The following is an 18,965-nucleotide window of genomic DNA, read 5'->3' as shown; positions in this document are numbered from 1 at the left end:
CACAGTATTTTTTTCATGGTTCAAAATACATACTTTTGATACTTTCATAGATAAATGTGGCTTGTTTATAAACATTCACAAACATATAAGCATTCATAAACATATCTTTAATCTTTCCAGTACAAAATACTAGTGTAGATTTTTAAAGTCTTATGTTGACCACAAGGTTTATGTTTTTTCATATGTACATTGATCTATACAATGTATATATTAGAAAAGTAATGAGGGTTTTTAGATTGTCTTCTCTCCACCGTTTTGCCATAAGTAGCAAACATATATAGGTGTGTATTTATGTTTCAGAGCTCTCTATTCCATTTGTCTCTGTCTGGCCTTGAAACAATATTTCACTGTTTTAATTATGGTATCTGAAACAAGTCTTAGTCTAAACAGAGAGTCCTCCCATTTTATTCTAAGATCACATTGAATCTACAAGTCGATCTGGGAAAGCTGACATCTTTAGTATATTGGGTCTTCCCAATATACCCAGGAAACTGGGTAAATGCTCCCCTGAATTGGAATAAAAGGAAAACAGAATAGGAATTTGGTCATAAAGCTGATACATTTCTCAGTTGCTTGACAAAATTCACTAATCAAGCTATTGTTCATTTTTCTTATAGAAAGGTTTTAATTAAAAACTTAATTCATTTCTGCCAAGTATGGTGGTGAATGAAAATAAGTGCTGTAATCCTAGCAACTGAGGAGGGTGAGGCAGGAAGATCACAAATTCAAGGCCAGTGTAGGAAACTCAGCAAAACCCTGTCTCAAAATTAAAAACGATGGGGGTAGTGCTGAGAGTGGAACTCAGTGGTAGAGCATGCCTGGTTTCAACTCCCAATACCAACAATAAAAAGAGTTAATTCATTTAAAAGATATAGAAGTCTCCAGACATCCTGTTTCTTCTGTAAATTCTGAAAAGTTTTTTTTTTTCATTGTACACAATTGCAGCACTTTTCATTTCTCTAGTTGTACAAGACATAGCATCGCAGTCATGCATGTACCTAGGGTAATGATGTCCATGTCCTTTCACCATCTTTTCTGTCCCCATGCTCCTTCCCCCTCCCTCCCCTTTGCCCAAAGTTCTTCCATTTTTCCCATGCCCCCCCCCCCCAATATGGATAAGCATCCACTTATCAGAACATTTAGCCTTTGGTTTTGGGGGGATTGGCTTACTTTGCTTAACATGATATTCTCCTACTCCATCCATTTATCTGCAAATGCCATAATTTTATTCTTTTTTAATGCTGATGAAAAGTCGCATTTTCTAGGCATTTCTTATTTCGTTTATTTTGCCATATTTTGGCATACAGTAAAATCTGACTTATTAATTGAAATGTAACATGTAGAAAAATGGCAGATCATAATTTACAGCTTAATGAGATTTCACAAAACATATTTGATAATATAAACATTATCAAGTTCAAGACAGAACAGAAACAGCACCTAAGCCCATAGAGCAGATATAATTATTATTGTACACATCGCTGATATTTAGATTTACTCACAAATTAGTCATTTTCTTTGTTTACCTTTTCTTGTGGCATCTGGGCCTTCTAGGATTATTTTCCTTCTCCTGAAGTATATCATTCAGAATTCTTTCCTAAGGATCAGTTAGTGGCAAATTCAAAGTTTATGATCTGAAGATGTCATAAATGCCTCTTTATTCGTGAAAGATAGCTTATACTTAGAAGCTCCAGGAAGATAGTATTCCCTTGTTGGCTTTCATGATTGTGGAGGTGAAGTCAGTTATTGGTATAATTCCTTTAGTGGATATTTAGCCTTTTTCCTCTCTGGGTTCTTTTGAAATAAATTTTTGCCTTTGTGTTTTGAAATTTCACTAAAATGTTTCTAAAGTTATCCCACTTGTGGTTCACTTCGCTTTCTGGGTTTGATAATTCAGCCATTACCTATCAATGCAGTTATCACTCTCCCCCCCCCCCATTATCTCTACTATGTCCTTCTAGATCTCCCAGTTGACATAATTGGAACAAATTTACTTGAATATCCTTGTCTTCTTAGTCTACCTTTTATACTTTTCTTTAATTTTCATTTCTTGTTTTGTTTATTTTTTATTTATCAAAACATAATCTCAATATGTTGTTATGTTGCTGAGGTTGGTCTCAAACTTAAGGTCTCTTAAGAGAGCCTCCTGCCTCAGTCCCACTAGTAGCTGGGACTATAGGAATGCACCACCATGCCCTGCTTTTTTTCTTTCATTTTCTAGGTTGTAGTCTAAGTAAATGCCCCCATTCATTAGTTTTCCCTTCAGCTATGTCTACTCTCCTGTTTAACTCAAATACTTCTAATTTTAGTTTTTCTACTTTTAATTACTAGAAGTTCTTTGTGGCTCAGTTGTTTTTAAAATGCTGGCAAATTTTAATTGTCTTGGGTTTCCTTATATTTTGAATACTTTTAGCTCTTAAAATATTAAAAATGCTTATTTTATATTTTGTATCCTATAGTTTCAATATACACAGTCTCTGTGGGTCTGATTTTAATAGTGTTTGGGGGTTGATTTTTATTCATGGAAGAGATCAACATTTGAGTCAGTAGCCAAGTAGGGAAGAGTAACACAAATGTGAATAGACCTCACTTCAGTCCATTGAGGACCAAAATAAAGCAAAAAGATGGAGGAAGGGCACATGGTCTCTCTTTCCCTGAACTGGGACATTTGTCCTCTACTGCCCTTGGACATAGGAGTTCCTGGTTCTTGGACTTTTGGAATCAAAACAGAATTCCACCACTAGTTTTTCTCATTGTCTGCAAGCTTACAAAAGATGGTGGAGGATTTCTTGGCCTTCATAATCATGTAAGCCAATTCCCAGTTGTGTTTCTCTAGAGAACACTGCGTAAAACAGTTATCAAATGGGAGGTCCTTATTCGTGAATATTTGATTTGTGTTCTTTCAGAAAATTTTCTGGATGCATTTAAAACATACTCAAAAAAAGTTATTAACAAAGTATATAATACCATATAATTAGTGTATAGCTATTATTTAATTACATATTAAGGAAATATGTAAGTATTTCCATGTATATATATATAGTTTTCCTATGTTTTTGTGATTAAAAAAAAAAACAAGGGGACTGGGGATGTGGCTCAAGCGGTAGCGTGCTCGCCTGGCATGCGTGTGGCCCGGGTTCGATCCTCAGCACCACATACCAACAAAGATGTTGTGTCCGCTGAGAACTAAAAAATAAATATTAAAAAAAAAAAAAAAAAAAAAACGGTTAGCTCATATTTCTACAAGTTCCTCTCAGAGAATTCTTTGTGCCTGGATTTAAAACTGTATTTCTCCAGAAAGTATTTGTGTTTACCTCTGCCTAGAACTAACAATCCAAGCACACATTACTAGATTTTTAGTTTGAACCTTTTTCATGCTATTTGGGTAGAGTTAATTCAAACTCCAAATACAAATAAGCATGGCTTGTCATTTTAACCTCCAAAATATTCTTTTATTTTTCTACCAGCTTATTATACATTAAATGTTATTTATAAAACTATTTAGCCATTTCTTAAAGGTAGCTACATATTGAGGGATTTTCTAACAATGTAATCTATGATATTGTCCTTCTGTATTTTTTAAAACTAATCTTTTTGGGCTCTTAGTATCATGTAGATACAATGACTGAAGTTTATATTAGAAGTATATCTGTACCTTGTATTCAAATATCTAGTAAGGCCACTTCATTTTTGGATCTTTCCATACATTGTTACATCTGTTTTAGAGTCTTCTTTCAAAATAAAAAATAACTGAGATGTTGATTATGTTGCTATAGTTAATATATACCATGTGGAAAAAATTCCACAGTTTGAAAAGAACTGAGTTATTTACAACATTTAATCTTCCCATCTGTACATTTCTGGTTAATATTTTTCTTAGCTTTTCTTTTTCCTAATTAAAAGAAAACATTTCCCCCAATCATAATTCTAATTAATTATTTGACACATATTGGTTTTTTACATCCCCTTTGTGCAAATGGCTTAATCATTTTTAAGGAGTTTATTGTCATGACATAGAAAGCTGTCAAAGTAAAATAAAATCATACACACATTAATTAATGATTTTTAAAAAATATCCAATAATGCAAGGATCATTTTTGCTTAGGCAGCCATTGAGAAGAAAATGCATTTGTCCCCCTCTCCTTTAATGTTTGGAAAAGAAATAAAATTACTGTGGTTCTTGAGATTAACAACTAAAAATTCTTGTTGAAATGGATTTTTCCTAGGAATTTCTTCTAGTCAGTCTGCGCGCTTTATGAAAGCATTGTTTCCACTATAACTAATTGCTGGTATAAAGGACAAACACAATTATCATTTTCTAAATTAACAGAAATCCATTCCACTCTTATCCCTGCCTAAAGGTATAATAGCTTCATCTCCACAAAAAAAGGTATGGCTGTTAAATACTGAGAGGCATACCACTTTTCTGATCTAACATCAATTAGAATCTTACAAAAATCAAAAACTGTTTTTTTCCTTTATCATCAAGATACCTCCACCCTTATGTGCCTTGTACAAATTGATAGTCCCCACCAGATATTCATTGAATATTAACTGGGAAGCATTTTAGATGGAAGATAGTAGACCTGGACTTACCTCTAGAAACCAGAATAAAACAGAATAATTTATACCCAATGTTCAAACAAGAAGTAGACACCACGCGTTTTTCCCTTAGATTTTCCCTCCGAGAACCGAGTTTATTTGGGCTCCCGGAAGCACGGATTTCCCTCAACAGACAAAATACAAATAACTTTTCCGCGAAGTCTTATAACTGCAACATGAGAGACGATCCCTAATCAACCCGAAACATTGCCTTGCCCTGACTGCACAGAAGGTTCAGGTGATTCGTGAAAAGATGACTCCAGCATTCCTTGTGTGATTTCATCTGGGAGTAACCACAAGTTAACTGCAGAAATCCCCGTGGTCTGTGAGCTTCTAGGAATTCCTTAGGAGCCAAACCGGAGAACATTTCGACCACGACCGCTGGAAGGCGCTCGCAGAATACCTGACGCCACCAGAGGCTACTCGCCTGGGGCCACAGCCACGGTTTCCTAGGTTACTGGCCTCCGCGCTCCTCCCTACGTCCTGTTCCTGGAGGCGGTGATTTTACGTTCTTGGCGTGTGACGCAGCGTCTGGGTATAAATACGTGTCGCGCGGCGCTCCCTCCCTTTCTAATCACGCCGCTGGTTGTCAAGATGGCGCCGGTGAGTACGGCGGGTCTTGATGAGAGTGTTTGGTGGTGCGGAAGGTTCTTAACTTCTGGCTGGTGGGGACATCTCATTGGAGATAGAGGGAGGGAAGAAATACACCGGGTCGGGAACACTACCAAAAACACCAACGCTACCTAGTTGGTTTTTGAGACGCCCATGGCTGCCATGCGGTCTGCTGGAGGTGGAGCTGTACCTGGGCCGGGAAGTGGCTTAAAATGCCGGGAGGAGGGAGGCACGACCATGAGCAGGCGCTGGACCACGTCTTGCTGGCTCTGGTGACGCTGTGGCCAGTTTGTGCCAGGAAGGGGAGAGGTTGGTGATCGGGCAGGTCTGGCGGCTGTTTCTGCCCGAAGGAGCTGCGGCGGCCAATGTTTCCGAAAACTTTAGAAGTAGTTTAGGGAGGAAGTTTCTCCAAGCAGTTTTTGAAAAAGTTAAGTGATGACGATCCAGCAATATAAAAAAAAATATTGTTCTTCAAATTTAAAAGATTAATAAGAAGACAAGATGTTAAATTGTCCTAAAGAATATTGACTAGTTAATGTCTGTATTGGGAGTTTAACACAAATTGTTACGAAAAAATGCTAGGTTAGATAGAACTGAATAATGCCCAGAGGAGCTGTAAGTTAATTGTTAGGTTGTACAGAAATTATATGCATTTCCCAAGTTATTTGCCTTAATAGGAATGTTAGTTATTTGGCCAAGAATAAGTCAGCCCCAGCACCCACTAATCCGGATTCGAAGTTTTACATATTCGGGATGGAGCACAAGTTACCAGGCTTCCTGAAAAAGCAGACTGATGATAATATTTGATATCCATCTGAGTGGATCTAATTTGGATAGGACATTCTATGTTAATTTTTTTATTTATTGTTTGCTTTTATTGGGTGTATTTTGTTAGCCATGTTTTGCTTATGTGGTCTTGATTTATTACAATTAAAGAACCACCAAATAAAGGTTCCCCCTCTCTGCATCTTCTTTTCCATATTTTCAGTAATAAAACGTTTGAATTGGTGGGTGGAATTCTCTGGCTTTTAACGGAGGTAGGGCTAGTGGGTGAACCTCCTGTGGGAGGTTAGCAGTAAACCAGTGCTTGTTTTGTAGTAAACACTGGTAGGTTAATATGAATATGAGGTGTCTGAAAAATAAGCAAAGCCCATAAAGTCTTTTCTTGACCATTTGAACAATTGAACTTGGTTAAAGGTTCAAATCAATATCAGGTGGGCGTTTTAGCTGTAAGTTGGAATAGGAAGTAGACACTCCTTCTCTGTTTTGTGCTTATGAGGTATCTAGCAAAAAGGGAAAATTCTGTCGAAATTCACAAAAACTGATTTAAACAAGGAGCATGCCCATCTTCACAGTCTTGTTGGAAAAAAAGCTATTAAACAATTTAGAATTTTGCACCACTTAACCTAAAGTGTACTGAACATACTGTATTAGTAAAATCTTGAAGTTTTATTATGAACTGAATAAATTGTCATGTAGCATCATGATTTTGTTAAATTTTGTAGCAGAAAGACAAGAAGCCTAAGAGGACCACTTGGAAGTTTAATTTGGATCTTACTCATCCTGTAGAAGATGGGATTTTTGATTCTGGAAATTTTGTAGGTATTGTTTTACTTGTTCTGATGGTATAGTTATTGATAACAATTTAAATATGCAATATTTGACATTAACCTGAGCTCTATTCCTAGGGTACCTTCCCTAGTGAATATCTAGGGTTTTCTTCCCTAGTTTTGCATTTTCTCTGTTTTAAAATAGGAACAATTTCTGAGGGAGAAGGTTAAAGTCAATGGGAAAACTGGAAATCTCGGGAATGTTGTTCACATTGAACGCTTCAAGAATAAAATCACAGTTGTTTCTGAGAAACAGTTCTCTAAGAGGTTGGTACTTGTTTTGCAAATTTTAATGTGGTTTGTGAAGTGTTTTATAGATTATGTAATCCTAGAATTCTTTTCCTAATGGAGAATAAATGTTGATCTTAAAGAGCTATATGAATTCAAAGTATATTAGTTTCTGAGTGCCAGTTATTTTTGTCATTAACTAATGCTAGATATAGTCAGCTCATATCCAAGGTTCTTTGTACATGAATTACAGTGAATATGTTATAGGAAATATGTCTAATATGTACTTGGAAGAAATGTCCCAATTTACCAGTGATAACCTTTTCTCATCAAGGTTTTGGCTTATATAGTAGAGGCATCCAGTCAAAGGCAAAATCTCAATTTTTAACATCTTGCTACCAATTTTCATTCTTGTGTATTCCACAAATATTAAACACTATCAGACAACATTATCATAGGGATGGGTGACTTAACAATGACCCTAAGAGTAGTCATTGTTTGAATAAGGTGATCATAAAACACCTCACCCAAAAGAAATGCAGGAGTGAGCTATCCTTGCACATAAGGGAATTGTTAAAGGCAGAATGAGAGAAGTCTGACAGATTTAAAGTAATGTTGAAGAGGCTGAGGGCTGGGGATATATAGCTCAGTTTGGTAGAGTGCTTGCAAGGCCCTGGGTTCAATCCCCAGCACCACAAAATAAATAGAGGCTGGTGGGTCTGGAATATAGGGTTAAGCCATAGAAAGGGTTTTGGGTTTTGATCTGTATTGGGAAGCCATTGGTCATTGTGGCTAAAAAGGAGTGGGTTGGTGAACTTGGTGTTGAGGAAAGAGCTAGTGGTTACTTGGACTAAAATGGTGGCCATGCATGTCAGCTGAGGTTTTGAGCTAATCTGAAAATGTAGTCACATTGTCCTCAAGGACCTTGTAGACTCCCAGATATTTACAAGGTGTAATTCTGTAATTAGTATATATGAGCTTGAGTAAGCACAAAAAATTTTCATAGAATTTTGGCCTGTGTAATGAGGTATTCCAAAAGGAAGAGCAGCATTAGCAAAGAGTAGTAAAGCTTAGCAAGAATGTTTGGTAGTTTGAATTGTTGTATAGTGTAATGAAAAGGAATGGCTGCAATGAAGAAATTTAGACCATGCCAAGAGCTTTTTGTTTTTTATAAAAGCCTACATAGATGTTAGATGAAAGATTCTCAAAAACCTTGAACTTGTTGGGTGAGGTGGCATGCGCTTGTAATCCCAGCAGTTTGGGAGGCTGAGGCAGGAGGATCAAAACTAGCCTCAGGTACTTACTCCCTGAGCTCTAAATAAAATGGCAAGAACGTGTTTCTAAGGAAAATATGAAAAAGGGCTGGGGATGTGGCTCAGTGTCCCTGGGTTCAATCTCTGCTACCAAAACAAAACAAAAAAACCTTGAATTTGTAAATGGATTTTTGACAGGTTGCAGCCAGCTGATCCAAGGTTGAATTTTAGAGTAAGGGGTGGAGAGTGATTGTGGTGGTGAAGGGAACATGAAATACATGTAAATGATGTATTTGAAGAGGGAAATTGTATAGTGCTTCATTGGCTGTGGTAGTAACAGTGAAAAGGAAGCTACCATTGCAATCCTACATATTTGCTTCCAATGTAAAGAAAATTTATTTTAGGGAGATGGGAGCAGAGTTTCATAGGGCATGAACTACTGATTGTATCCCAAGCAACCTTACACAGTGCTTTGTGTTAATGAAAGGACAATTTTTGGAGGAACTAGGAAAACAAAAAATGAATATGCCAAAGGATGCCTTAAGCCTTTTCATAACAGGGATTTTCTTAATGAGATTTTTGTTTTTTATTTTAAAGGTATTTGAAATATCTTACTAAGAAATACCTTAAGAAGAACAATCTTCGTGATTGGCTTCGTGTGGTTGCATCTGACAAGGAGACTTACGAACTTCGTTATTTCCAGATTAGTCAAGATGAAGATGGATCAGAGTCTGAGGACTAACTGGTCTCCCTTTTTAGGGCTTTACTTTTTAATAAAACAAATGAAGTGTACATGAAAAAGAAACATCTAAAGATGGACTATCATTGAATAAAAAAATTTGTTCTCAAATTCTGTCTCATTCTTTTATTGTAAGAGTATGCTGTTTACATGATTTTGATTTTCCTTTAGTTTCTATAAGCATTTTTTTTTAAAGTTAATATTTAGTAGCATGCTTTCAGGATTTCCAGAATTTCATTGCTTTTACAGATGTCTTTGGTAAAAATGATGTTGTGCAGAAAATAATGTAGAAGCCCTATTTTACATATAGTTTAAAATTTAAAATGTCGGGGATGAAGCTCAGTGGTAGCCTGACCCTGGGTTCAATCCCCAGTACTGAACAAAAACTTTTATAAGGGTATTTGTAATCCTAATCATGAGGGCTCATGACCTAGTCACCTCCCACAGTTCCCATCACTTCGAGTTTCAACATGGGAATCTGAGGAGGATTCAGATCATCTCATGGGTCATGCATTGATGAAGGGAGAAGTGTCAAGAGTCATTCATATGTATACTATTAGATGGTGCCATTTACCAAGTTTGATCACAATGGAAAAAGGTAAGCTTAAGGGGAAAACAGTTCAATTTAGGCTATGTTGAGTTAGAGATACCTCTATGATACCTAGAAGATGCCAAGCAGGAGGTTGGATATATATAGATCTAGAACTCAGACTGAACCTGGATGAAAAGATCTTCATAGACTTCTGTAAAAGGTCAGGTTTGGAATTGGATGAAAACTGCCTTTGAAGACTATAGAGAAGGGCTGAGCAGTAGTGTACTTGCCTAGCGTGTGTGAGGCACTGGATTCAAGTCTCAGCACCCAAATAAAATAAAGGTCTATCAACAACTGAAAAAATTTTTTAAAAAAGGAAGATCGTTCATCAAAGACCAACTGTTGCTCTCATTCCCTTGCCCACCATTAACTTTCAAAAACATCTGATATTCACATACTTAAACAAAATGCTTGTTACATGGTGATAAATGCTGTGAAGAAAAAAAAGGGAGACGGGAAAGGTGTGTTGCATTAGTAAATAGGGGTAGTATAGCTTTAAGAGAAAGGCTCCTTTGAGTATAGACCTGAAGGATACCAAATCCAATGCTTCTGGGGGAGAAGCATTCCAAGCATAGAGATGAATAAGAATGAAGGACCTGAGGCAAGAATGCCCTGGTTTATGTAAGGAACTACAAGGAGGCTTCCTTGATCTGAGCTAAATGAGTGGTGGAGAGTAGAAAGAGAGGTGAAATTAGAGAAGTAAAAGGGAGTGTGTTGGGAAACACCATGTGTTGTATTAGATACTGATCACACTAAAATGTAGCTTAAACTACATGGTTCTTAAAGAATAAGAGCTAGGTATCTGTGGTTCAGTGCTCCAAGAAGTCACAGTCAAGTTGTGGACCTGGGCTGCTGACCTGCAAACTGTTGTTTGTTTCTATAAAGTTTTATTGGAATGCAGCCATGCCCATTACTTTTCATACTGTGTTCAATGACAGAGTTGGGTAGTTGCAAGAGAGACCATATGGCCTGCAAATCCTGACTTATGAACTCTAGCCCTTTAAGGAAAAGCTTGCTTTTAGGCTTGACTGGGGTTGGATATCCACTCCCAAGCCTACTCACAAGGCCTTTGGCTGGAGAACTCTCAGTTCCTTGCTATGTGTCTCTGCATGGAGCTGCTCAGGTCATGGCAGCTGGTTTTCCTCAAAGCAAGTGACCAAAGCAAGAGTGAGAAAACGACCACAATGGAAGCTGCAGGGTCTATAACCAGATCTCAAGTGCAATATACCATCCCTTTTGCTTTATTTTATGGATCCCACAGACCAACCTTGGAACACCAACCTTGGACTGATTAGGAGTATGCATGTGGGGAGAAGGACTCACCATGGGGCCCTCTTGGAGGCTGGCTACCACTGAGAAGGTATCAATTAGGGGGATATTTGCAGGCTACTGCTGGAGCTCCAGTAATTTTCCTGAACATTTCCTGGGAGCTACTAATGTGAGCAGAGACTGTCCAGATCAGACTTATATTATAAGTGAATGACCTCAGTATTTTGTTAGTCCATGACAAGAAATTAGGGGAATTCAGAGAAACCTCTTCCTTAGACTATGCATTCTGGGCATGCAACATCACAGTTCTGAAGCCAACTTTACTTTGAAGGACTGAAATTCTCAGATTTTCTGTATCTTGTTGGGTTCTATCTGTCATCAACTGGGAAATTATTTTTTTGTTTTATTTTTAACTTTTTGTTGTTTTTCTTTTTTAACAATATATCATGGAACATTTCAATTATATATAAAATAGTCTACGTTTAGTCTATGTTCCCAGTAACTCCCCACACCCCAGATTTCATTTAAAGCAAATTCCTAGCGTCATATAATTTCATCCATAAACTTGTGCTTATATCTTTAAATTTTAGTGTCTAAAATGTAAGGATTCTTCAAACATAACTAACATATCATTATCATACTAATAACACATTAAACAATAATTTTTTCTATTATCTAATGCGTAATCAGCATGTAAATTCCCTTAAATATCTGTTGATGGCTTAACTTTGTGCAAATTAGGGTTGTGATGAGGTCCTTGGTTGCAATTAAATGATATCTCTTAAAGCTTTAAAGGCTCAGCTTCCCCCTCTCTCTATCCCCACCCCAATTTATTTGTTGTTCAAACTGGCTCATTTGTCCTGTACATATCATGTACAACTGCAAGAATGGGATCCTAATTAGAATAAGTTACACTCCAGGTATGTATAATATGTCAAATGTACTCTACTGTCATGTATAGCTAAAAAGAACAAATAGAAAGAAAAAAAAAAAAAGCTTTCTCTTCTCTTTTGATCCCCCATGCCTGTGTGGCAGAATATTATCTTTCCCACGGTGCAGATGAAGAATCTGAGTTTCAGACTCACAGGCTTGCCCAGGTTCATGGTGGGCACCCACCTCTGCCTCCTCCCCCAGGGCTCCTCCCACACTCAGGCCATGACCCGGCCATGGTGCAGTAGAGGAGCACTGTCTGGGGGTCACACATCCTGCCCTCCTTGCTTCCCAGTAGTGTGACCTGGGGCACACCTCTTCACCCTCATTTGGCTCATGTGAGGTGACTGGAAATAGGTCTGTTTCTTAGTGCCTCATGTTTCCATGTTCCCAGTTCTGATTGCCATCCATGGTAGGATTGATATGTAAATCCCCACTCACCAAGGTTCCTGGGGCTTTCTATCCCCAAATAGAAGAAAGTAAAGGTCTTTAAAAGAAAAAAACAAACAAGCAAACAAACAAAAACTTTCTGAATATAAACTCATAATGTTAAATGTGTATTTTTTAAAAAATATTTTTAGTTGTGGATGGACACAATACCCCTATTTATTTTTATGTGGCGCTGAGGATGGAACCCAGTGCTTCACCCATGCTAGGCAAGTGCTCTACCACTGTGCCACAATCCCAGCCCTTAAGTGTGTATTTTTAAGACACATATGCTTCCTGAAACACACTGTCCCCAGTATAAGGCGCTCTGAACTTTTTCCTGCCCTAAAATTCTATGATTCAATGAACCAGACTGGGAGTTGGAGACCTGATTTCTCAGTTATGATGAGACTGGTAAATTTTTCCCCAAAAAAGAGAAACATTAATATACAACTCATTTTTTCCTATTTCTTTGAATTGGGATGGTGGGAATTACAGGGCCCGGACATGTTACAAATCTATATTCCCCTGTCTGTGGAGCTGAGGGTTGAGCTGATCATGCTTTCTGTGCTTAAGGAGCCCTCAGTTCTAATGGGAGAATTGAAGATGGGGGCAGACAACATAAGGTTAGTGTGGTTCATGCTGTGGCAGAGACCTCACAAGATACTTCAGAAGCACTTACACATAATGCATCAATAGGAGAATCTCAAGAGCCCTTCTAGAAGAGGTGACAGAATTTGAACTCTCTAAGGAAGAGTGGGATTACACCTGTAATCCCAGTGACTGAAGAAGCTGAGGCACAAGGACTGCAAGTTAGAGGCCAGCCTCAGCAATTTAGCAAGGCCTTAAGCAACTTATTGAGACCCTGTCTCAAAAAAATAAAAAGGGCTGGGGATATGGCTCAGTGATTAAGCACCCCTGTAACCCCCCCCTCCCCAAAAAGAAAGAAACAAACAAACAAAGAGCAGGAGTTAATGGAGTAAAGAACAGGAAAGGGATGTCGGGCTGAGGAGGCTCACTGAGAACCTTCTGTTTTTGAAGCCTTAATACTAAATTTCATTTAATCTCTACAGCTAGCTACCCTTCAAATTAGCTAGTATTCCTCTTTTATAAGTCAGAAGACCAAGGACTTAGAGTGCTAAACAGTCAACTTGTAGTTACACAGCTAATAATTTCCAAACTGAAATTAAATCCAGAATTAAAATCCAGATCAGTCCAACTTTGATGCTCATGCTCTATAAACGCCTTAGCTTAAAAATGTTTCTAAACCATCCACCAGGCAATCCTTTTTTTCAGTGATGTGCACTCAACTGACTCCTTAGGAGAATCAAACCTAAGGACTACTTAGATTTTTAGGAGGACCAATCTTTTTACTTACAGTTTTTTGCTGCCTGATACCCACACACTGGCTTATAGAAGTTTGTCTGACCCAATGTTGTAATAAAATCAGGCATGGGAGGTGGCCCACAGCACGGAAGATTCCTTATTGAGCCCTCTTGTACTTTTCATTTAGATATGAAAGGGGCCTTTAGAGTGAGTATTTTTTCCTCCCATTTCAACTGAGGCCCCCAAGATTGAGAACAAAATGAAAGTAGCCAAATATTCCCACTTTCCAAATCTATGCAGAACTTGCAGGGAAGGTGCTCAGACTTCAGCTTCCTAAGATTTGGTTCCTTAAATGTCCAGGGACTGAAAGGTTGGAGGCTCCCAGGTGTCTTACTTATCTTTGAGGAATCAATTTCCAGGATGCAAAGATGCACAAGTGGCGCTATGGCTGTGGCTCAGCGGTAGCACACTTGCCTGGCATGTGTGAGGCACTGGGTTCGAATCTCAGCACCGCATATAAATAAATAAAATAAAGGTCTATCAACAACTAAAAAAAATATTTTTAAAAAAAGATGCACGAGTATTGCCCCATGACCAGATATAGTCCATGGGGATGGACCAGAGATGGGTCAAGTTTCTGCCCATCTGAGAAGGCTTTCTGAAAGAGATGGAGCCCAGTGGTGAATAGACCATCATACACCTGGGGCACAGGTAGAAAGTGAAAAACTGAAGAAAAGGATTGCCCATGTCGCAGATGTGGCAGTGAAAAATTCTCAATGAGAATACTTATTTATTTATTTATCTTTATTTTTTACATACATGACAATAGTGAAATGCATTACATTCATTATTATTCATTTACAGCACAATTTTTCGTAACTCTGTATATAAAGTATGTTTGTGCCAAATTATGCCATTATATATGTACTCTCTTTTTTTTTGCATTACAATTCTTAATACACCTTTATACCACAATTGATCACATCTCTGTTTGTATACAAGGTATGTTGACACCAAATTCACATCTTCATACATGTGTTTTGTATAATAATGACCATCACCTTCCACCATCCTTGCTATTCCCTTTCTCCCTCCCTTTCCCTCCCACCCCCCTTCCCTATCTAGAGGTAATCTTCCTCCCATACTCTCCCTCCCTACCCCACATTGAGTCACCCCCCTTAAATCAGAGAAAACATTCGGTATTTGTTTTTTGGGGATTGGCTAACTTCACTTACCATAATCTTCTCTAAAGCCATCCATTTACCTGCAAATGCCATGATCTTGTTCTTTTTTAGTGCTGAGTAAAATTCCATTGTGTATAAATGCCACAATTTTTTTTATCCATTCATCCACTGAAGGGCATTTAGGTTGGCTCCACAGTTTAGCTATTGTGAATTGTGCTGCTATAAACATTGATGTGGCTGTGTCCCTGTAGTGTGCTGTTTTTGAGAATACTTTTGAGAAATTCATAAATAAAATCTTCAAGAGAAAGAATAAGCTGTTGACTTTCTTCATGCCCAGAGAGCCATATCACCAAACTGTAGCTATTAAATCAGATCATTTCTCTCCTTCTGTTCTCTGCCAGGTCCCTACATTTCCAGCCCAACCCTAGTGGAGCCAGAGGCAGCCTCTTGAGGTCTGGGGAGGGACACGCCTTGGAATTCCCACCAAACATCCCCACTTTCCAAATCCATGCAAAGCTTGTTAATCAGTTGTTAAACTGCACTGTAAACATTCTGACACTTTGTCACAAGTTTTGGTGTACTTGTTTTCTTCCTTCACTAGACTTAAGAATACCTCATACCAGAGAACAGAGGGACAAAATTGTTCAGTCCACTTTGTGTGCTCGATGCCCATAGTTCACACACACACAGCCCATGGCTGGCTTGCCACATCTCCACATTCTCATCACTCAAGGCTAAGGGGTGCTCATTTCCCATGTGGCAGCTCCCAACAGCAGTACATTGTTTTTCTGTGCTTTACCAAATGTTTCTTAAAGCTTATTTATCAATAAGTATATTTACTTCATTCTTTTAACAGAAAAGGCCTGCATATTCCAGTATTCCATAGAAAGAAGGTGTCGTGATTTGTCATGTGCTCATCTATTTACGTGAGCTGGATCATGATTGTAAAGAATGAGGCAGTGGGGTGTGGGGGTGGGGTTGTGGCTCAGTGACAAAGCACTTGCCTATCATGTGGGCTCAATCCTCAGCACCACATACAAATAAATAAATTAAAGGTCCATCAACAACTAAAAAATATTTTAAAAAAGAATACCTCACGGGCTGGGGATGTGGCTCAAGTGGTAGCGCACTCGCCTGGCATGCGTGCGGCCCGGGTTCAATCCTCAGCACCACATACCAACAAAGATGTTGTGTCCGCCGAGAACTAAAAATAAATCAATCTCTCTCTCTCTCTCTCTCTCTCTCTCTCTCTCTCTCTCTCTCTCTCCCCCCCCACTCTCTCTTTAAAAAAAAAAAAAAAAAAAAAAAGAATACCTCACATTTTATGGGCCAAATTTATCTTTATTGGCATTTCTAGGTAAACAAATTCAATGGCTACACAAGAATTCCAAGTCAGGTAATTAATAACATTACCTTCCATTCATAAATGTAGGAAGGGGAACAAGGATGACCCCAAATGAATAAAACTGAAGGCACCAAAGAAAATGACTCAGATAAAAAAATTAAAACAAATGACCCAGAAACAGTAATAGAACAAAGTTTCCCTCAACTGGCTGTAGGCCAGAAAGCATGAAGGGATGCTCACAACCAAACACTTCCTGAAGAAATTTCAGTACTCCAAAGGTCAAAGAGAAAAATCCCCAAAGCATCCTCAGGGGAGAGAAAATAAAGCAAAATAAAAAACTACAAAGACAGAATCAACAGACCTACCCAAGGATGCACTAAGCTTGGCTGCAGGAACATCTGGTTAATTCTTTTCTGACTTTAAGCTTTCATGTCCTCTGTAAATTAAAGAAATTGGACCAGCTGATTTCTGGTAATTTTTCAGTTCTCACTTGCTGTGAATTCTTGTTACCAACTTCCAAAGCTGACCTCTCCACTGGAACTTTCCTGATGAACCCATCTAGGCCACTCAGCTCCATCACTCTGCAAATATATATATATTTGACTTTTTACTGCCCTTCACTTTAAATGAACAAGCATGTGAATTTACTGTCTGGATATGTGCTGATTTGTCAACTTAACCTTATTTCTTAACAGGAATAGTGCTTTCATGTAAAGTACACTATAAATAGAAAATATACAATATGTGTCTACTGGGCTAATCAATCAGCACATTTTTATGAATATCCATGTCGTGTCTCATGTCATGTTAAATCATAGGATTCTGAAATCTTCTATTCCAGTTTATCAGAGGGCATGAAATAGGACTCTAGTTTCATGTGAATGGATAGTAATACAGCAAAAACAGATCACACGGGAAATATATGCCTAAGCAAAATTAAACATTTCCCTTTTTCAGGTCTTTATTTATGGATTTCCATTCATTGTTTCCTCAAAATGTACTGAATTCCAAAATGTAATGATTCTCAAAAATGTACATGCATTTCCCAAATGTACCAGATCATAGGGCATGTGTACTTTCCGACTCAAGAAAGCATATTGAAGCTGGGTGTGGTGGCTCATGCTTGTAATCCCAGTGGCTCAAGAGGCTGAGGCAGGAGGATTGTGAGTTCAAAGCCAGCTTCCGCAAAAGCAAGGTGCTAAGTAGCTCAATGAGACCCTGTCTCTAATTAAAATACAAAACAGGGTTAGAGATGTGGTTCAGTGGTTGAGTGCCCCTGAGTGCAATCCCCTATACCCCACCCCATCCCCCAAAAGAAAGAAAGCATATTGAGTTTCTCCATCTAATTACTGGTTTGCAAAAAATGCATTGGTTAAAAATGGAAATGATGGGCTGGGATTGTGGCTCAGCGGTAGAGCACTCGCCTACCATGGATGAGGCCTCAGCATCTCATAAAAATAAAATAAAGATATTGTGTCCAACTACAACCAAAAAAAAAAATCTAGTTATTTTTTTAAAAATGGAAATGACATCAGGAAAATCCAATTTATTACATCCAAAATGTGAGAAATTTTTTAATATAAATGACCAGTATTTTCAACAACAAAGAAATAACACTAACAGAAGCAGATGGAAACAGTTATAGAATAAGAAATTTAAGAAAAAAAAGTCACTGTTTATAATACGTAGGTTGTTTTAGAAAAAGATTCAAACGGCAGTGTAGCTGAGTGATAGAACACATACCTGCATGTGAGAGGCCCTGGGTTCAGTCTTCAGTCTCCTTTCTGAAGGAAAAAGAAAGAAAAAAAAGCAACAAAATCCAAATATAAACAAAAGTTTTTGAGGTAAACTAACATAATTGAACACAAACAGGGTAGTAAAAGTATTATTTTAAACTTTAATACTTAGAATAATTAAACGAATAATAATTTATTCAATTATCAAAATTTAAAAATGCCATAATTTAATTATTAAAATTAAGTGTTATTTAAAAGTTTGGTTATTGGTTGATCATTGTTCATTTTATTGGGATGATTATAATAGTATGGTTGTTTTATTTGTTAAAATAAACAAAGTGAAGTATATACAATGATAAAATGTGTGATATTTTCTTTTAAACATACACTACTAATTTTTTTTCCTGGGGACGAGTGCTCATTGATGGGTATATAAAGATAAAGTCAAAGTTTTGAAGGAATGGATTTTTTTAGTTTGGATGCCCTTTCTCTCTGGTTCTACTCTCAGTCCTGGTTCCTTTCTGTTAAGTCTTGCTATTGTTAAAATATACCCTGTGGGGCAGGCTTTTGCTTTTTGACAGTGAAACCTGCATCTGGTGCAGGCTTAGTTTGGAGTCATTTTGGGGAACCAATGGAGCAGAGGGGACTAGTTCTTGGGGGAAAGTAGGAAAATAGTACTGAGAGAACTTATCAAGAAGTGGAGAAGCCAGAAGAGCAGGTGTAGGCTCCTCAATCTCTCTCCCCAAACCCAGCTCATTAGGACGTCCTGCCAGCCCTGCCTTCCAAGCACCCTTATCCCTGTCCTGAGGCCCTACCCGCTCAAGCCACTGCTATTTCCTGTCTGCAGGAGTCCAACAGCCTCCCCCAGCCCTCCTGTCTTCCCAGCAGCCTGAAGAACTTAAAAGGATGTTTGATCATAGTTCACAGCTCTCCCACTTCCCCATCCAGTGGCTTCCCCTGAGAATAAAGCCTCAGCCTCTTCACCACACTCTCTGTTTAGCCTGCCCAGGGACAGGCTCTGATCTCACCAGAAAAATGTATATACCCAACTTATACAATATTTTGCATACAATTTTATAAGACTTTATGTACTCCTAAAGTCCCTGGACATTA

At 38.0% G+C, this 18,965-nt stretch overlaps 2 protein-coding genes across 2 annotated transcripts in view; both read left to right on the top strand.

Annotated features, from left to right (window-relative positions):
• EIF5A2 (eukaryotic translation initiation factor 5A2) overlaps window positions 1-18,965 on the top strand; it is a 338,905-nt gene that overhangs the window by 18,657 nt on the left and 301,283 nt on the right. The gene's annotated exons all lie outside the window — the stretch shown is intronic.
• On the top strand, window positions 5,183-9,149 carry RPL22L1 (ribosomal protein L22 like 1). Its single transcript, XM_081302272.1, has 4 exons — window positions 5,183-5,205; window positions 6,723-6,812; window positions 6,970-7,091; window positions 8,903-9,149. The coding sequence occupies exons 1-4, from the start codon at window positions 5,197-5,199 to the stop codon at window positions 9,045-9,047; spliced, it is 366 nt and encodes a 121-aa protein (XP_081158398.1). The 5' UTR covers window positions 5,183-5,196; the 3' UTR covers window positions 9,048-9,149.

Source organism: Spermophilus citellus, assembly GCF_964194105.1.
Source record: "Spermophilus citellus genome assembly, chromosome: 7".
NCBI classification, from domain to species: domain Eukaryota; kingdom Metazoa; phylum Chordata; class Mammalia; order Rodentia; family Sciuridae; genus Spermophilus; species Spermophilus citellus.
The sequence above is the reverse complement of the archived record's forward strand: the minus strand, read 5'-3'. Positions and strand labels throughout refer to the sequence as shown.

What these genes read in the sequence shown, in the direction of transcription:
- RPL22L1 (XM_081302272.1), top strand. An exon ending in TTTTTGATTCTGGAAATTTT is followed by an intron (nt 6,813 to 6,969) that starts GTAGGTATTGTT and finishes GTTTTAAAATAG; the next exon opens with GAACAATTTCTGAGGGAGAA. An exon ending in GAGAAACAGTTCTCTAAGAG is followed by an intron (nt 7,092 to 8,902) that starts GTTGGTACTTGT and finishes TTTATTTTAAAG; the next exon opens with GTATTTGAAATATCTTACTA.